The sequence below is a fragment of the Anabrus simplex genome, chromosome 11 (assembly GCF_040414725.1).
Source record: "Anabrus simplex isolate iqAnaSimp1 chromosome 11, ASM4041472v1, whole genome shotgun sequence".
NCBI classification, from domain to species: domain Eukaryota; kingdom Metazoa; phylum Arthropoda; class Insecta; order Orthoptera; family Tettigoniidae; genus Anabrus; species Anabrus simplex.
In genome coordinates, this window is record NC_090275.1 from 31,245,763 (window position 1) to 31,265,746 (window position 19,984).

Below are 19,984 nucleotides of genomic sequence, written 5' to 3' on the forward strand. Positions count from 1 at the left end.
TGTGCGATTTTCTGCTGGGCATAAAGGTTTGTCTGTTCAGCTATGTTCTGGCATATCTCGTCATCAAAAAATAAAGCAAATATTTCGCTTGGTTTTGTTTTTCCTAAAAACTCTCCGTTTACACCATGGTGGAATTTTGGATCAAAGCGGGACCTTCTTTGTCCATTTTCAGTCTAGGCTGACGAAGAAGCTGCACTGATTGGAATATTATCAGTATTATCGTCACTACTGTCACTGCCATGATCGCTACTTGAACTGGAATCAAACATGTGCTGCCTATTTCGCGACTGCAGAACATTTGCATTAGCTAGGCACCCTGTACATTCGAGCCTGCAGTACTTGTTCCAGGTAAATTCCCGTCACTTACGAATTCCCCCTCGGCAGAACTTACTTCACTAAGATCGCTATCCTCCCCACTAAATTCCAGCATTTCATTTATCATGGCCCGTAAATCATCCTCCTCTAACGGTGGGGGTCAGTAATTCCTTTTAGACATTTTAACGAAAAAATGTAAGAAAAATAATCCAATCGAAGCCTCGTCCCTGCAGTTTAGAAGGAAATCATCATTTCTGCCTATACTATGGAAAACATGCAGATGATTATAAATGCTGCATAACTTTCACGATTCACGGTAAACACACACTCCTGTCTTAAAGAAAGAACTCATGACTGAGCATTATAAACTGGGTCACAGTTCTAAGGCTTATTTTTTTTTGTTAGGGGCTTTATGTCGCACTGACACAGATAGGTCTTATGGTGATGATGGGATAGGAAAGGCCTAAGAGTTGGAAGAAAGCGGCCGTGGCCTTAATTAAGGTGCAGCCCCAGCATTTGCCTGGTGTGAGAATGGGAAACCACGGAAAACCATCTTCAGGGCTGCCGATAGTGGGATTTGAACCTACTATCTCCCGGATGCAAGCTCACAGCCGTGCGCCTCTACGCGCACGGCCAACTCGCCCAGTGAAGGCGTTATAAGAGTCTGTTTATACAGCATCGTATCTCCAGAAATCGTTTCTACAGCAATATTATTACATCCAAGGGACGAGTAGCTACGATAAAGCTTCAGCGCGAGGCAATTAGGCCTTACGTCGTTCTTGCCCGGAGGTAAAATGTGTTCTTTATGATGCAACTTGTAGATAACACATTGGTATCGAAAGAACATAGTTGAAAAAATTCACATGAGACGGTAGATTCATCCAGAACACATTGATGAAAAAGAAAGAAACATCTGCAGACAGGCAACTGAGAAAAAAAAAAATTTGATTAGCGGACATATCCGCGTTCCCCACCGAGCAAGCGACTTTTAGCCGCTTCGCCCAGCGAACGGGTTAAAAGGGCATGGAAATGTCACATGATGTACTTTTCAATGGCGCAAAAGGTTTGGCAAGACTATTTCAACAGAAGAAACTATTCAGAATGAAATTTAGAGAAGCCACCCACAAGGTGAAGAACAAAAACAGATGAGAAGCAAACTGTGACTAAAACATTATTTACACCATAAAAAGCAACAGTCCAGAAGAAGAAACATTCCAGAATTTAGTTTCTAGTTTTTTGTATGTTCTGGAGAGCTGTTTGGTGAATGTGGATGAGATAAGATCTTTGTGTGTTATTTTCACTACCAAAAGCAACACGAAGCAGACCGTTATATCTTACCCTATTAAACAGCGTACCTAAGTGCAGAACAGTGAGAACTATGTACAGTGATGCGGAGAATTGTATTATTTTGTATCCAATGTAAAAACGTGTCGGGTAGCAAAGCAAAGTTACATAGTGGATGAAATTGTATTGCATCGTCTGAATTTGAGTTAACCTGTGCATTTTTTCCAAAATGAATTCATCCCATGCTCACACATCATCGCTGCTGGGACAAAAACCCCTATGTGATAATATTTTTAGAGATATACTGGCCCGCAGCACATACATTATGAACAGCGAGAATGCCTTGGCCATATTCACACAATATTGCATCTTAGATGACAGAACCTTACCGGCCAAAGTTCTAAGCTAAAATATTTCACACAGGAAGTTTTGTCCCAGCAGCGACGATATATAATTTTGGAGTTAAACATTACAGAGCATGAAGTAATTATTGCAAATAATTTAAATTTAGGTTATTGATGTTTAAACCAATATCACAAAAAATCTAAAATCATCGATATAACAACAACCCTCTGTGCAATTATATTATTTTCTAGCCCAAACAATACTGTATTGAGATTTTACTGTAGTATATTGTCAAAAAATAAATTTGAAAGTGATGAATAGACATCACATTTATATGTTGTACAATTTACCATTATAAGCAAGCAACTATATTGCAAACAGTGACAAAATAAGCATTTATGTATGCAATTATTTTCATGCTATTAAACACTTGTATGAAATGCAAATTTAACATTCCTTCATTAGACTTACCTGATTCACCCACACCAATACATAAAATCATTATCGTGAATAAGCAACTGAATGAAAAGCAAAAAATAACACTACTTACAGCTGTGGCTGTTCTACTATTACATACAATCCATGCATAGTTTGTGAAACATACGAATCTATCAGTCTTCACTGTTAAAACAATATGCTCATCTCCTACGTACGACACATTGTAGGCCTATTAATACACATGATAAATCTATTAGTAAGATTATAAGAAAACAGTGTAAAAAAAACCACAAACGTGAAGAAACACACTTAAATACATATTCCTCTTCCATTTTACACTGCACACCCTACTTTTCCTGTGCATAATTTGCTTTGCAGTACACTACAACAGTCTTCTCCAAGTTTTCTGGAATAAATATGTGGCATTTGTTTGTTACAACTACCTTCAATGTGGAGAATGATCTCTCTACAGCTACGGATGGACAGAACAGTACTTGAATTTGGGAGTGAGTGTAGGTGTTAAACATTCTGGTAGATCCACATTATCAGTACCAGCCAAATATTTGTTTATAGCTATCACGATGTCATAGCCCAGATTTCATTTAAGGACATCACGATATTTTATTTGCAGACAGAATCCGAGGTTTCCTGGGATACCTTCCCGTTCACGCTTCACATTCTCCATCATGTCCAGCGATTCATCAAGACGCAACCCACTTGTTTCTAGCTTCTTGACTGATTCTAGCTGGTATGATTTGGAAGTGTGGCTTGATAAGTGTCAGTTCCCTTTGAACCGTTTCATTGCCGAAAGAGTTCACGGCATTAATTACTTTACATTTTCTTGAAGACTGCTTGCAGAACATGTTAAAATATGCATAATAAAAGTCAAAAACATGCACAATAAATCTGAAATTTGAAATGTGTGCACTAGTCTCAAATATACGCAAACACACATTATTAAACTAATAATGTCCAATTTCACCTTCATACGCACTTCCTTGTCAGTTTCGGAGATCTACATATCGGCAAACAAAGTACCGGTATGCATTTGCATACAAATCCAATGTCTACCAATGAATAAATAAATATATATAAAAGAATAGAAATCAGAAGGTATACTTACAATCAACATAGTGAACGTAGTAACACTTCACTCCACGAACATCTTTGATACTAATTATTTCTGCCAGAGCTGAAAGAAAAGTTAATGTTTATATGAAACATATGATGAAACAGTGACAAATTCTGAAAAATAAGCAATGATAAACTTTAATAATGATGTTTTTTCTCCCAAGGCATTCCACACTCTGTAGTAAAATTGTGGGATAGCTCCTTATTTTAATTCCAGGGCACCTACCAAAGTCATAGCTCTCTTAATTATGCTACAACAGCTGTCCACAACACCAGTTATTTGACACACTTCAACAAACTTAAGTGATGGCTTACAATATCCTAAAACTCTTACAAAAAAACAACAACAATAACATTACATCGGCTGAGTTCTGTTAACTGATTTGTGCTCTGTCTCTTCTAATGTCTCTTATCACTGCAAGATATCACTACTCTCTATGTTTGCAATCCACAAATACAATAGGACTATTCCACAAACTTTTTTTTTTTTTTTTTTTACATCGCACCAATGCAGACACGTTTTATAGCAACAATGAGAGGGGAAAGGACTAGAAGTGGAAAGGTCACAGTTGTAGCCTTAAGTAAGGTACAGCATTTGCATGGTGTGAAAAGAGGAAACCATAGAAAAACATCTTCAGGACTGCCACAAGTGGGATTTGAATCCACTACCTCCAAAATGCAAGCTGACAGCTACACAACCTGAACCGCGCAGCCACACACTTGGTCTGATGCGTGTTACAACAAACATTATCCATTTCCTAATATTATTATAATGATACTAAGTAAATATTTACTTTCCACGACCTTTCAGACTATTTGGTCCGAGTGGCTCTTTCAGTCAGTCACATTCACATTTTATTTATTTATTTTTTATTTTTTTATTTTTTCCTGATTAGGTCTCTAGAAATCGAGCAAACAATTTTTTTACATATTACCGAATATCAGGAAGCGCAAATAATAAGGAAAATTAAAGTTAAATATTAAGATATGGATCGTACACTTATTTTCAGCTGAATGTTACTTGTCCAAAAGAAATCATTGGAATCATAAACTCCAAAATAAACGTAAACTTACGCCAATCATCTCCACCATGCATTCGTACTGGTAAACGACATCCTTCCACCAGCGATGCCTGAAACATAAATTTATTCAATTAAACATGTTTTATGCTCTAAAGTGTTGAAACACCGACCAAAAACTGATCTATAGCTATGCTTATATTTTATTTTATTATCGATTATTAAAACCGCAAATAAAATATAAAACAATGATAACCTTCGCTTTTTGAGACATTGAAAAAATATAAAATAAAATAAATAATTATAAACAATAAGTTACAACTGTAATAAGAATATGCAAATACGTGAATCCCAAAATTAGCTCAGGGTTAAATTGAATTATCATTTGAAAGTATTTAAATTAATGTTTAACGCCCCATGAGCACATCACTAATCGTTCTCGTGACTCCAAACAATGTCGTCATTACGTTGTCTTCGCAACGTTAATTCAGAAATGTTATTTAGAACTACATTGGAACAACAAACCATAACCTCACTTCCAACTAACGCAATCCGTGTTTACACTCTATAGCTAGGTAAGAAATAACTGTTGAGAAGAGCAGCTGTAATTAAAATAAAACTCAAGGCACCTATTTTGTGCATTTTTATACTAAGAACATATCTTTATTTCCAAACGTTAAATAACTGCAAAAGAAATGTGGGCTGTCAGTTGCAAACCAATCCTAACCAAACATGACAACATTCAAGAGGCAATATAATTCAGAAATGTATTCCCCCTCCTCATAAAAAGGGCATCCTAAGTCCAAATGTGCTCTGCACTTTATTATAAATCCATTATATCAATTTGATAAATACCACTGAATCGCAAATTGCTTCCCTCTCATCCCCATCGTCCGTCATGTTGAATGACGACCCACGGAATTCACGAAGCCATGCTCTCGACAAAAAAGCATGAATATGTACTAGTTTCCGAGAATGTTCATAGATAGCACAGTTATCTCCATGGTGAAGCCGTCTATGCCTGAGATAAGCAGAGGAAAGTTAATAATAATTAAGACTCGGATGTTTAAGACCTAAAAAATAGCCCAGATAAGCAAGCAAACATGACCTCAAAAGTGAAGAAATATGACGTAAAGATGACAAAAATATGATCCGAAAATGATTAATCTAATGATTAATCAGTGCAATTTTAAAGGAAGTTATAAGTCGAAACGGCAATTCCTTTGATACATATTTTTTTAAACTAAATTCTTTATTCTTACTTTCATATTAATTTTCTGAATATACATGTTTTGCAGTTATTCACAGTCTATTGTCCTTCATTCACTTATCAAACATTTCTGAATACATAGGTACATACCGTACAGTATAAAGTGTGAGAAACCAGTAATATGTATTCTTTGTGTTGTGTACTTCCTTGAACTTGGTTATGTACTCTTTGGAAATGGAGAACTCTGGGACTGTGTAAAAAGAAAATGGTGTGATTGTTTGTGGTTTGTAGATGTCTGGAGAATTAATTATTATTATTATTATTATTATTATTATGATACATTTCGCACAATGTGCATTTAGTTGTTACAGAAACTTGTAAAAGAGTTTTGTCTTTTGTGTGAAAGTATGTTCTGTGTTTTGAACTGTGTTTACATGTATAGATGACGTTCTGTAGCTTTTAATGTTGGTGCAAGGATCTGTGACACGGGTAGTGCGCGAGTGTCTAACCCAACATTTAATTTGGTGACCGCGAAGTGATAAGTATAACTGTACGTGCCACAATGGAGAATTTGTGTAAGAAACGGAAACCTGTGAGGATATCAATCACGAAAACCTCCCGACTTTTACTAGATGAGCTAAATAAAGACGCGATAAATGACGAAGATGTTAGGTTAATGTCCGTAAAATTGGAACGGTTATTTCAAGAACTTTCGATCTTAGATGAGCAAATACTGGACTTGATTTTGCAGGAAGAAGGGAGTGATAAGAAATATGAAGATGAGTATACCAATATTGAAGAATATAGGGATAAAATGGACGCTGTGAGATTCAAAATAGAAGCACACACTCAGAGGTTAGGTGTAACCCAAGAAAATGATAGGTTTGAGATGGCATGTTCTGTTGATTCACATAAAAAGAAGATGAAATTACCAAAAATAGAGTTGGTTAAATTTAGCGGTGACATAAAGGACTGGCTTTCCTTTTGGAGTCAGTTTCGCAGAATTCATGAAGATGAAGACATAGCAGCAGAAGACAAATTCCAGTACCTGATCCAGGCGACAGTTCCAGGAACAAGAGCACGAGAGTTCATCGACAGCTATCCACCGACTGCAGAAAACTATCAGAAGGCAGTGGACGGACTGACTGAAAGATTTGGTAAGAAGGAGTTGCTGACAGAATTCTACATCAGAGAGCTCCTAGGTTTGGTCATAAAAAATGCCACCAGTGTGAAAGGTAAGGAACATACTTTACAACTGTACGATAAACTTGAGTGTTACTTAAGAGCGCTGGAATCCATTGAAGTGACTTTTGACAAGCATGCGGCAATTTTGTTTCCACTTGTTGAATCAAGCATTCCAGAGGAGCTTTTGAGAATCTGGATGAGGAGTAGTTCAAGTGTGACTCAGGCAAGTGATTACAGTGAAAAATTGAAGATGTTGCTAGAATTTCTAAAGGCTGAGGTGGAAGGAGAGGAGAGGATAATGTTAGCTAAAACTGGGTTTAAATTGACTCACAGATCAGGTAAAACTTCCAATGAAAGAAAAGATTCAGAGGATGAAAGTGTACCTACTGCATATAATCTGTTGACTAGTGAAAAACAGAATACACGATCAAATGTTTGTGTATTTTGTGAGAAGTTTCATGAGAGTAAGGAGTGTTTTAAAGCCCAAAGGATGTCTCTTAGGGAAAAGACAAACATGTTAAAATCTAAACGGGCTTGTTTCACATGTTTAAAACCCGGACACAGGTCTGTAAGGTGTAAATCCTCACTAAAATGTTTGATCTGTCGGAAAAAACATTATCCGATAATGTGTTCTGATCTGCCTAGAAATAACGATAAACCAATATTGTCAGAAGAAAATAGAAGGGAAAACACGAGTGTCGTTGGTGCAAACCACTGTTGTTCTCCAAACGTCCTGTTGCAGACTCTAATGGTAGTTATCACAGCTAAGGGTGGTCAACGTGTGATAAGGGCGATAATAGATACTGGATCCCAGCGTTCCTATATTCTAAAGAAGACTGCTCTGGAAATGGCTTGTTCTTGTGTTGGATCTGAGAATCTCATACAAGTTCTGTTTGGGGGAATCTCGTCGCAAAGACAAGTACACAAGAGATATCGATAACCCTAGAGAGCATGACAGGAAATTATTCATGTGAGATTGAAGCCTTAGATCAAGTTTCTATATGTGGTTCAATTCCTCGCATTAATCAAAGTGCTTGCCTGCAAGAATTAAAAGAGAAGGGCATTGTAGTCTCTGACACTGGAGCTGGTCATCCTACTATTGAAATTTTAATTGGAGCTGATTATGCAGGAAGCTTATTCACGGGAAATATGGTAGGACTACAGTGTGGCTTAGTGGCACAAGAAACTCGTCTTGGCTGGGTGATAATGGGATCAACAAAAATTACAGGACATGGTAACATGGCTAACCTGGTAACATCCTTACTAACACATAGTGAAGATCTGGCAAGACTCTGGAGGTTAGATGTGCTCGGGATTACAGATCCAGCAGACAGGAAAAACAGAGAGGAGGTGGAGTTAGCAGTTCTGAATCATTTCAAGAGAACAGTCGCTGTTAACAAAGATGGTAGATATGAAGTCTGCCTACCCTGGTGTGAAAGAAGAGAGGATCTTGAGAATAACAGGATGGTGGCAGAGAAAAGACTTGCATCGATGACTTCAAAACTTGTCTCCGAGAACAGATACGAAGAATATCATTCAGTACTACAAGACTGCTAAAAGAAAATATAATTGAAGAAGTTGATGATGACATTGGAAACAAGCAGGGATACGTTATGCCTCATCGTGGAGTTTTCAAGAGTGATTCAACTACGACGTGCCGACCCGTGTTTGATGCTTCCAGTAAACAAGGAGGAAAGCTGTCCCTAAATGACTGTTTGGAGAAATGCCCCAACTTGCTGGAACTTCTACCATCCATCCTGCTGCGATTTCGAGAAAGGGAAATAGGAGTAGTGTCAGATATAAAGAAGGCATTTCTGCAAATCTCTGTGAACGAAGTGGACCGTAATTATCTGAAATTCCTTTGGTGGGATGATTATGCGACCAGGAAGATTTTCGCCACTGTCGCGTGGTATTTGGTGTAAATTGCAGCCCGTTCATTCTAGGAGCTATTATAGAGCATAATCTTGATAATTGCCCTGCTGGGTACCGTGAAACTGCAGAAAAACTCAACCATTCATTTTATGTGGACAACTGTGTTGCTTCAGTCAGTTCGGAAGAAGAATTAAACTGTTTCATACAGGAGGCTTCTCTTTTGATGGCCACGGCAAAGTTTGAGTTAAGAGGTTGGGCGAGTACTGCACTAAATGAAAGCGATGCGATTCAAGAAACCATACCGGTACTCGGATAACTATGGAACAGAACAACTGATAGCCTGTCTTGTGTAGGGAAAATACAAAATATAGAGCCACCTGTAACAAGAAGAAAGATTTTGTCTGTCTGTCTGTCAGGCAGTATTTGATCCTGTAGGGTATACATGTCCCGTCACTGTTGTACTGAGAAAACTATTGCAGGAAAGTTGGAAAGAGAAGACAAGCTGGGATGCCGAGGTCTCGGAAGATCTGCAAAGAAACTTCGAGAGGTGGTTCGAAGAATTGCATTGTTTGGCTGATGTTGAAATTCCTAGACGATTTACTTCAAGCAGCGATCGAACATCATACACTTCACATGTCTTCTGTGATGCTAGTGCTTCAGCCTATGCTGCTGTTGTATTTTTAAGAAGTGAAAGTAACTGTGGGATGACAGTGCAGTTGTTACTAGCGAAGTCACGAGTTGCACCGGTGAAGAAAGTAACTATGCCTAGACTAGAATTGTTATCTTGCTGCATTGGTGTCCGACTGCTAGTCACTGTCAAGAACAGTTTAGGTCTCATGGAGACTCCTCAATATTGTTGGACTGATTCGACTATTGTATTGAGTTGGATTAGGAGGGATGGAAAATGGGGAACCTTCGTAGAGAACAGAATAAAGGAGATACTAAACTTCACACAAAGGAATGAGTGGAACCACGTTCCTGGGAAACAAAATCCTGCTGACTTCCCGTCGCGAGGATGTTCGGCTAAAGAACTCTTAGAATCTGCCTGGTGGGAGGGACCAACATGGCTAAGGCTACCTGAGGAGGAATGGCCTAGTAATATGGCTGTGGACATAGAGTCCTCTTGTCAGGAAGAGGAGAAAGGGGTAGTGATGACAGTTAGTAATACTACCTCATGGTTTCTGGAGTACTTTTCGAAGTATACCAAGATACTGAGGATGGTGGCATGGATATTCAGATTTGTGAAGAATAGTGCAAAACAAACAAATGAAAGGTATAAAGGAAAGTTAACAGTGCAAGAGATAGAAAGGGCTGAAAAGAAGCTTATACAACTGGTACAAGAGGAAACGTTCACCAAAGAAAGGGTTTCTAGTTTGAAATCTCTGTGTGTCTTCAAGGATGCAGAAGGAATCCTGTGGGTGAAGACGAAAATTGTGGAAAGGAAGGACGATGATAACTTCAAATGTCCCGTTGTCTTGCCAAACAAGCATAAACTAGTTCAGCTTTTGATTCAGGAGGAACATGAAAGACTGCTTCATAGTGGAACTCATATACTACTAGCTCACTTGCGCCAGAGATACTGGATACTGAAAGGTCGAAGAACTGTTAGAAATGTGATTGCATCGTGCAAGAAATGCAGACGACATGAAGCCAAACGTATGGTTCCAGAAGTGCAGTGCCCTCTGCCAGAAGATAGAGTGAAGGACGCATCGGTGTTTGAAGTTGTGGGAACAGACCTTGCAGGTCCACTAATCCTCAAGGGAGGACAGAAGTCGTGGATTGTACTATTCACTTGTGCCGTGTATAGGGCAGTTCATCTAAAACTAATAACCACTCTGTCAACAAATGGATTTATTATGAGTCTTCGTAGGTTCAATGCGCGAAGAGGAAGGCCAAAGATAATTTACAACGACAATGGAAGCAACTTTGTTGGGAGTAATAACCTGCTCAGATCCATTGACTGGAGCAAGATAGAAGAAGATGCCTCGTTGCTACGAATCCAGTGGAAGTTCAACCCTCCAACCGCTGCCTGGTGGGGAGGTTGGTGGGAACGGATCATCCAAACAATCAAAAGAGCCCTTCGTCGTGTGCTGGGAAGAGCGTCTCTAAACTACGAAGAACTACTGAGTATAATATGTGACTGCGAGGCTCTGATAAACTCTCGACCTCTCACTTACATGTAAGAAAATCCTGAAGATTTGAGTCCAATCACGCCTAGCATGTTTCTACAGGACCTGCCTAATGTGAGTACTCCTGATTTGGACTTGATAGATGAGAAGTGTTTAACAAAAAGGATGAGATATATCCAGCAACTACGTCAGGACTTGAGGAAGCGATTCAGGGATGAATATCTGGGTCAGCTTGTACACTGTCATCAGAAGTCAAGTGGTGAAACTACAAAAATCAAGGAAGGGGACATTGTGCTCGTTGGTTACGACCAGAAAAGGCGGATCGAGTGGCCTATTGCCAAGGTGCTTGAGGTATATCCTGGAAGAGATGGTGTGGTACGAGTGGTATGGTTGAAGACTTCTTCTGGTGAACTTACCCGCCCTTTACAGAGACTCTACTTGTTGGAGGGATCCTCACCTTCAGATGTTAGTCCTGTCATTGATGTTGATGACAGAGACCGACAACCTTCAATGTCTCCACTGAGGGAGGTACAGGTGACGAGAAGCGGAAGGAGAGTAAAATTTCCTGAGAAGCTGAACCTTTGAGCATAGTTGATTGTTGCTTCGTGCAACACTCGAGGGGGAAGGATGTGAGAAACCAGTAATATGTGTTCTTTGTGTTGTTTACTTCCTTGAACTTGGTTATGTACTCTTTGGAAATGGAGAACTCTGGGAGTGTGTAAAAAGAAAATGGTGTGATTGTTTGTGGTTTGTAGATGTCTGGAGAATTAAATCTCGTGTGAAAGTATGTTCTGTGTTTACATGTATAGATGACGTTCTGTAGCTTTTAATGTTGGTGCAAGGATCTGTGACACGGGTAGTGCGCGAGTGTCTAACCCAACATAAAGTACTAAGTTCGCTAAGATTATCAGATGTCTGTTAGGTCATCAGCCCAGAGGCTGGTTGGATCAAATATCACCACCAAAGGTTATGCGGTTATAAGGAAACCGCCAAAACCAATGGCAGCACCAAAATGAGGCGTACTAGGCAAGACGAGGAGTGAGGTAGTTTGCCATTGCTTTCCTCACTGGGTCAGAAAGTGCTATTACCGCGCGACTGACCTTATGAGCAACACCTTTCATAACACTCAGATGCACTAGTCGTGCTCTGAATGTCATTACTCAGCACCACCCATACCCCAGCAGCTTCCATATTGTCACACCCATGGATGAGACTGGGACTTCGGTGAAAGTTACACTTTACTCTGGCCTGTGCCAAGAGATAGATACAGAAGTACTGTATCCATCAAGAAATGGCAACAGGCAAGGATTATCAGATCGCACACCATTTTAAAAGTCCATGTGTTTGTTGTACTTAAAGTTCAACACTTCTCACAATTTCAGAACTTGCATGAATTTCTAAGCTAGCCGCTTCTAAACATGTAATTGCACTCGATATAATTAATATATGCCAGACTTCCTGACAAACTGTTGGAAAACAATTCCTGCGCAATGTTGATAGAAGAGGCAGAGTATTCCAGTTGTATTAACTGCAGATGTGATGCAGTTTTGTGAATACTAGTTAGCATTCGATAAGTTGAAGGTGATTTTGCACAGCTACATCTGTCGTCAAACCGCCGAATTATGACCGAAATATGACGTTCCTACGAAAATAGCTCAAAATATGACCTTATGACAAAACATAGCCAAAATATGCATGTATATGACAATTAGACATTTTAATTGTGACGATAATCACCTGATTTGCACCAAAATTCAATCAGGCAAGGAAAAAATATGACTTTCCCCTAACATTCGAGCCCTGATTAATAATGAGAGGAAGAAGAAGAAATAATTTTATATCACTAATATAATATTTAATATTATTTTGTATAAACCGATAAAGAAGCGACGATTGGAAATTAGAAGTGGGGGGGGGGGGGCAGAATAATGTATATACAACAATAAGTCCCTGGGTCCAAGGAATATCGCAGGGGAATTAGACATTAAAATTGAAAGGAACTGCTATTAAATGGTAAGTTTTTATGCTTTCTGAGTGAATTTCGGTAGAGGGTTTACAGTCTACCAAAGTACGGTAAGTGCGGAAATAGTAGTACTATACAATAAAACTTTCACCAAAGGAACAATAATTGCATATGCATTACAATTAAATATAAGTACGGCGTGATTGTACAATTAAAAAGTAATTTAGTATTTGACTACATACTAACAAAGTTACAGACACTAGGTAGAAGTGAACAGACACAATTATATATTATATAAAATATAATATTAATGATATAAAATTATGTAGTAGTAGTAGTAGTAGTAGTAGTAGTAGTAGTAGTAGAAAAGCGCAAGAATATGCAATACATAGCCTGTTGAATACCTACTTTAGTTTGTCCAACCCTTGTCCCGTTTCTCTACGGGGTCAGGTATGAGGTGAAATGAATCTGTCTTGGCGGGTTTTTATGACCGGATGCCCTTCCTGACGTCAACCTCATCATACTTTAGTCTTTGCTATAAACATACAGAGATGTAGGGTGTATTTACATCTTGTGGTGCGGTGCGGTATATATTTTACAACCAAGCACACGCAGTTTTTCACTTGGTTCGTGGCAAGACATAGCCTTGCATAACTTATGGTGGCATTCATGTATTGCTAGTTTTATTATCACGAGTTTTAGTCTTTGGTTGGCATTGGTCCAGTTCCGAATCAGCATGTCATCCTTGCTGTAGAAATCCAGAGGGATTTCTTCTCTCCGCTAGGTGCACTTCGACGTTCTTTGTGGACGACCGCGGTACTTTTGTCCTCAGTTCGTCGATGAGGAAACGTTCCCGTGTCATTTCATATGTTAGGCAGGAGCGCGTGTATTTTGAGATTCCCATTTTGTTTTTCAAGAATGTTGTTTTAACTCCTTCGATGGTGGCCAAATCTGTCTTTGTCAGCTTATCCTATTACGTGCAGTAGCGGTGATTGGGAATTAGAAGTGGGGGGGAGGCAAAAAATGTATAGGCTATCGTATACAACAAGAAGTCGCCGGGTCCAAGGGATATCGTGGGGAGGGGGGTTAGACATCAAAAGTGAAAGAAATTGCAATTAAATGGTAAGTTTTTGGTGCTTTCTGAGCGAATTTCGATAGAGGGTGTACAGTCTACCAACGTAAGTGCGGTAATAATAGTACTATACAAAAAACTTGCACCAAAGGAACAATAATTACAGATGTACTACAATTAAAAAGAAATACGGCGTGATTATACAGTTAAAAAGTAATTTATTATTTGACTACACACTAACAAAGTTACAGACACTAGGTCGAAGTGAACAGACAGATTGACTGAGTGAAATGCCAGAACGACACCAAGCGTGACACACTATCACTATGGCACCAAAGGTTACAGACACCCAGCCTGGGCGAGTTTGCCGTAGAATCCCTGCAGGCAACACGTGTCGTAAATTGGAAATATTTTTGTTTTATGTACGTACTATGTATCTGTTCAGTTCTTCAGCGTTAGATGCCTATGGTAAGTATGGTATACTGTATTACGGGAGTCGTGGATTTACATTATTGATTACGTGTTGAAAAATTAGTTCGTAATTGTAATTGAGTAAAATATTTCTCAGGTAACTGTTGCTATGGGTGAGTATATAGTGGGGAGAGGGACGAGAGTCTGGGCTGCGATATCTGTCTTCGATGCTTAGCTCTCAGAAATACATGCGACGTTTTTTTCTCACTGCTTTCAAGTTTTCAGGTTTTGAAAATGGAACAATGTGTCAGATGCTTACATTATAATGTGCTTCACCGATAGCGACGTACTACTTTTCTTCGAGCTCGGATACAGTGGAGTGAGTGCGACGGTTGCTTCTCCAATCAACTACGTCTATGTCCACGTGCAAAGGCAAAGTGCTCCGCCTATTTGTTTACATCAGAATTAAACTATCGTGAAAAGCGGTATAGCCCTCAGTATTCACCACTGAATATATTGTTTAATTTTTAACACTCCGTTAACAAACATATATTTTTAATTTGCAATAACAACTGTTGATGAAACCGAGCCTTTGGTGCCTAGGTTAAGAATAATGTCTTTCAAAAGTCTTCATTGCCTGTACGGAAACAGACTCTTTAGGGTTTCTTTTACAAGCTTATCCTTAAATTTGTTTATAGTTACAGACAATACAATATCGTTGTACAGCTACCAGAAAAGCATTTCATATCCAAACTATTGAAACAAAGAAAACGTTATTCAGTCAGGAGAAGTGTGAGTAACTTGCATTTAATGCATTTCGGTATTCGGCCCCTCGGCTGAATGATCAGCATCGAGACCTGCAGTTTAGAGGGTCGCGGGTTCGATTCCCGACCGAATCGGGGATTTTTAACTATGTCCAAATTTCTTAGTCTATTGGCTGGCTGATAAGCGTTGAATCGCTCCTTGTAATGCTCCACGACACGGGAAGTTGGCTCAGTCGACCGGCATTTAAGAGTGCTTAAATACAAGGAACACTTGCCTGTAGATTTACGGCCATGTTAAAACAACCCATTTTCAGAGCAAATTTCCAGCACCCTGGGGTGTCTCTTTAGAACTTTGCCGAGTACAGGAGTTTTAACTTTTTTCGTGATTATGTCCGACAAAGGAGCGCGGTTGAACTCAAATTTCCAAACTTGATGCCTATGGATTTTACTTCCACGAAGATAGCTACCGAAACCGTCACCCTTACCCTCCAAACATACAAATAATTATACTATTTGATCCAGTGTTTGAAAATCTATCATAAAATAACAAGTTAGAAAGCACTTTGCATGAACACCCACATTAAATCTGTAGCTTAAACGGAGAAAAAGTGTGAAATGATAATTATGGAAGATCACGCAACGGGTAGCTGCTGATATACGTTTCTCGGAATGTTTTCCTAGTCCTTCTTGACAGAGATGCCAGGGAGCGAAATTTTCAGAACGAATGAACAGCCTAGAGACGATGATGATAAGCAAAACAGATCACGTTATAGCCGTCCTCTTAAAAATGAATTTTACCTGTGGGCGAGGGCATAGAAGACATTCGCCGTATCCCCTTTCTGTCGTAAAAAGCGACTAACAGAGGAGCCCAGGAGCTCTAAACTTAAGAGTTAGATATTGCTTTTACACTTGTGACAGCCTCTTCATTGTCATAGTTTCTACCTTACCTCCCTTGGTCACATTTTGCTCTACCGAACGACCGGACGAGTTGGTCGTGCGGTTAGGGCCGCGCAGCTGTGAGCTTGCATTCGGGAGATAGTGGGTTCGAACCTCACGATTGCCGCCCTGCAGATGGTTTTCCATGGTTTCCAATTTTCACACCAGTAAAATGTTGGGGCTGTACCTTATTTAAGGCCACGACCGCTTCATTCCCACTCCTACAACTTTCCTATCCCATCGTCGCCATAAGACCTATCTGTATCGGTGCAACGTAAAGCAACTTGTACAAACAAAACAAAAATTCTTGGTCTCCTTCGTTGAATAAATAATTTATTTATTTATTTATTTATTTATTTATTTTTTACTTAATTTGTTCAGAGAGGACGATTACCTAGTTCTACTTTCTCTTAAAACAAAAATCGCCACCACCACCACCACCACCTCTTCGGAACTTGACGGTATTAGGTTTGCGGCACCTAGCGAGTCTATTATTTTTATGCCTTCGTTTGGTGATTCGAGCGTCGGATGGAGATGTTAAGCTTTGAGCAAACCACTTGGGTGTTTTTCGACAGGAGTAGGCTATGTGCTGACATTGGATTTCACCCTCTCCCTACCACATCATCATTATCATCATCTCACACTCAGACGCGCAGGTCGCCGATGGACATCACATAGAAAGACCTGTACCGGGACGCTTCAGAGGCCACACGATATCTGCATCAGCGTGCCCTTCGTGGCCCTTGCCTTCCATCCCCTGACACTTGCATTCTTCGAAAGGTCAGAACTCCTCGCTAATTAGTGTTAAGAGACTTTAATAGAGGTTCTGTGTCAGAAACTACGCGCTCTGTGGCCAGCCCGATCATTGCTGTGTTAACTGAACAGCTATCAAAATTCAGTTTAAAAAATCAATACAAGGATCACAGTTTTCCATCATTCTTTTTTTTTTATAAAAACACTCAAGCAAAACCCGTAACGATGCTTAGCATGACTTCATCGGAGTTTCCGGCACCGAGAATACGTTTCATCACTGAACTGATAACTTTTGTATTTAAACAATGAACTTTATGTCGCACCGAAACAGATAGGTCTAATGGCAACAATCGGATAGAAATGGGATAGGAGTGGGAAGGAAGCGGCCATGCGTTTAATTAAGGTACAGCCCCAGCATTTACCTGGTGTGAAAATGAGAAACCACGGGAAACCATCATCAGGGCTGCTGACAGTGTGGTTTCGAACCAACTATCTCCGAATACAAGCTCTCAATTGTGCGACCCTAAGCGCACGGCTAACTTACTCGGTTTGTATTAATAAAGATGCAAGTCAATTTCAGAAGCTTGTTAGGAACACTCGTTGCTATAATAATAATAATAATAATAATAATAATAATAATAATAATAATAATAATAATAATAATAATAATAATAAGCTTGTTAGGAACACTCGTTGCTATGTTGTGTTACGATCTGGTGGCAAGGATCATTGTACGGTGCGTCTTTTTAAAAGGCAGGGTTCGTCCGTAGAGGGTCGAAAAACAGGTTCTTTTTCCGATCCGATCAAAATATCTGAAGCATTTAAATATTTGAAAATATATTCTATACCACTTCTAAGGCGATTGTTGTTTGAAGAAATACAACTAGGGAACCATTTTCTATTATCACTTCTAATCGCAGAAAGAATGGAGATACATTTTTGGTGTATTTTCAGTTCAGATCCGCCTACTCGTTCAATATTTATAGAGGTTTAAACTTGAGTCAAAACCATTTTGAATCCGATATTAGTTCCCCTTAAAATCACCACTACCGCCATAAGATTACTTATAGAGTTGATGGTGGTTTAATGTCGTACTAACACATTGAAGGTTTTCGGCGACGCAAGGATAGGAAAGGGCTAGGATTGGGAAGGAAGCGACCATGGCCTTAATTAAGGTGCAGCCCCAGCATTTGCCTGGTGTGAAAGTGGGAAACCGGGCCTATGAAATTAAATGTCGTGTGGCTTTTAGTGCCGGGATATCCCAGGACGGGTTCGGCTCGCCAGGTGCAGGTCTTTCTATTTGACTCCCGTAGACGACCTGCGCGTCGTGATGAGGATGAAATGATGATGAAGACAACACATACACCCAGCCCCCGTGCCATTGGAATCAACCAATTAAGGTTAAAATCCCCGACCCGGCCGGGAATCGAACCCGGGACCCTCTGAACCGAAGGCCAGTACGCTGACCGTTCAGCCAACGAGTCGGACACCGGGTCGATGACCTTAGATGTTAGGCCCCTTTAAACAACAAGCATCATCAAAGTAGAAAACCACGGAAAGCCATCTTCAGGGCTGCCGATGGTGGAATTCGAATCCACCATCTCCCGAATGCAAGCTCGTGACCATAGCCGCACAGCCAACTCGCTCAGTGAGGAGGAAGATCAGAATGACCTCAGGACAGCCAGTGTTGCTAGGGAAGCGCGATTACATTTCACAGTAGCACCGTTAATTAGAAATTGATTACCCTACAAAGATCATAATAGGCTAATCAAGAGGATGGGGCCAAGCACCAAGTGTCATGTACAGATTTTAAGAATTCAATGCCAGTCATGATAGATTTTAGCAAATATTTGGTTTTAGTATAGGCCTAACTCTTGACAGTACGCACGGCAGATGTGATGAATGTGTTGTGAAGGCTGGAAAGGATTGGTCTACCAGGGGCGTAACGCTAGGGCCTGCAGGGCCCGGCCCTTTAATGGGCCTTGAAAACTCCTCGTAATAAATAAATAAATAAATAAATAAAACTTACTGTACTGTGGATGGAAATGATGAGGGTGGTTTTGTAGAATAAGGAGGAAGAGTTTCCCTTTTACAATTTGTACGTAGAGGGATTGCCACTTGGTTGCATTGTGTTTAGTGTAACACAGCTGTAAAAAATACTTACCCTTGCCGTATTTCGCAACACCGTGACACTCGCTGTCCTCACAAAAAGACTTGCGCCAAATTATTAAAAAATAATGACAGCAATGAAAATTGATAGCAAAATATCGTATTTTAGTTAGAAAATGATACTTTGTTGATACGTAGCGCACCTAAGATCGTATTATGCACATATTTTGTTGAACATTTAACTTTTGCAACACATATATTCGACAACAATGTAAAGTGCCAATAAGAAGTTGGTGTAATAACCACCAGACAACTCAATTTCGAACGAGCTCTCTGCCCGAAATTAATGTTACACTAGACTTATCAGCAGTGGCGACGATTAGGGGGTGGGGGCATTACATTTTTATTCCATTTTAGCAGCCTGAAACTAGAAATTATAGGCAGTACTAAAAACAAGCGAGCCTCCGTGGCTCAGGCGGCAGCACACCGGCCTCTCACCGCTGGGTTCCGTAGTTCAAATCGCAGTCACTCCATGTGAGATTTGTGCTGGACAAAGCGGAGGAATGGCAGGTTTTCCCCGCCTACTCCGGTTTTCTCTGTCATATTTCATTCCAGCAACACTCTCCAATATCATTTCATCTGTCATTTATTGCCCCAAAGGAGTGCGACAGGCTTCGGCAAAATTCGTATCCTCGCCGCTAGATTGGGCTTCATTCATTCTATTCGAATAACTGGAAACAGGCTGTGGATTTTCATTTTTTATCAGCTATGTTCTCTTTTATTTTCCTCATTATTAACCTACCTAGGTAGTGTTTGTTATCTGTATTTTTCTTTTTGCCCCCTCACCCACTTCTAATTCCCAATCGCCACTATTGCGTATCAGTTGTGCAGTTTGTATTTTTCGAACTTTATATGAACAGTTTGGATTTCATTTTGTTCGTATAATTTTTGTGTTGTGGTCGAATAAATGGATATAACCGAGACATCGGTATCGCTTACAGAGTATAGTACTGCAGTTACTGAAACATGAAAATAATTACGGTAGTTA

General features: G+C 39.7%; 1 protein-coding gene across 1 annotated transcript in view; it reads right to left on the reverse strand.

Annotated features, from left to right (window-relative positions):
• Positions 1-5,432, reverse strand: part of Tip60 (Histone acetyltransferase Tip60) — a 48,366-nt gene extending 42,934 nt beyond the window's left edge. Inside the window, exons 1-3 of the mRNA XM_067155420.2 lie at positions 5,388-5,432; positions 4,588-4,645; positions 3,506-3,574 (exon numbers count right to left, since the gene is read on the reverse strand). Of these exons, the coding sequence (XP_067011521.2) occupies positions 3,506-3,574; positions 4,588-4,645; positions 5,388-5,432 (172 nt within the window). The remainder of the gene's footprint in view (positions 1-3,505; positions 3,575-4,587; positions 4,646-5,387) is intronic.
• Positions 5,433-19,984: the final 14,552 nt, after the last annotated feature.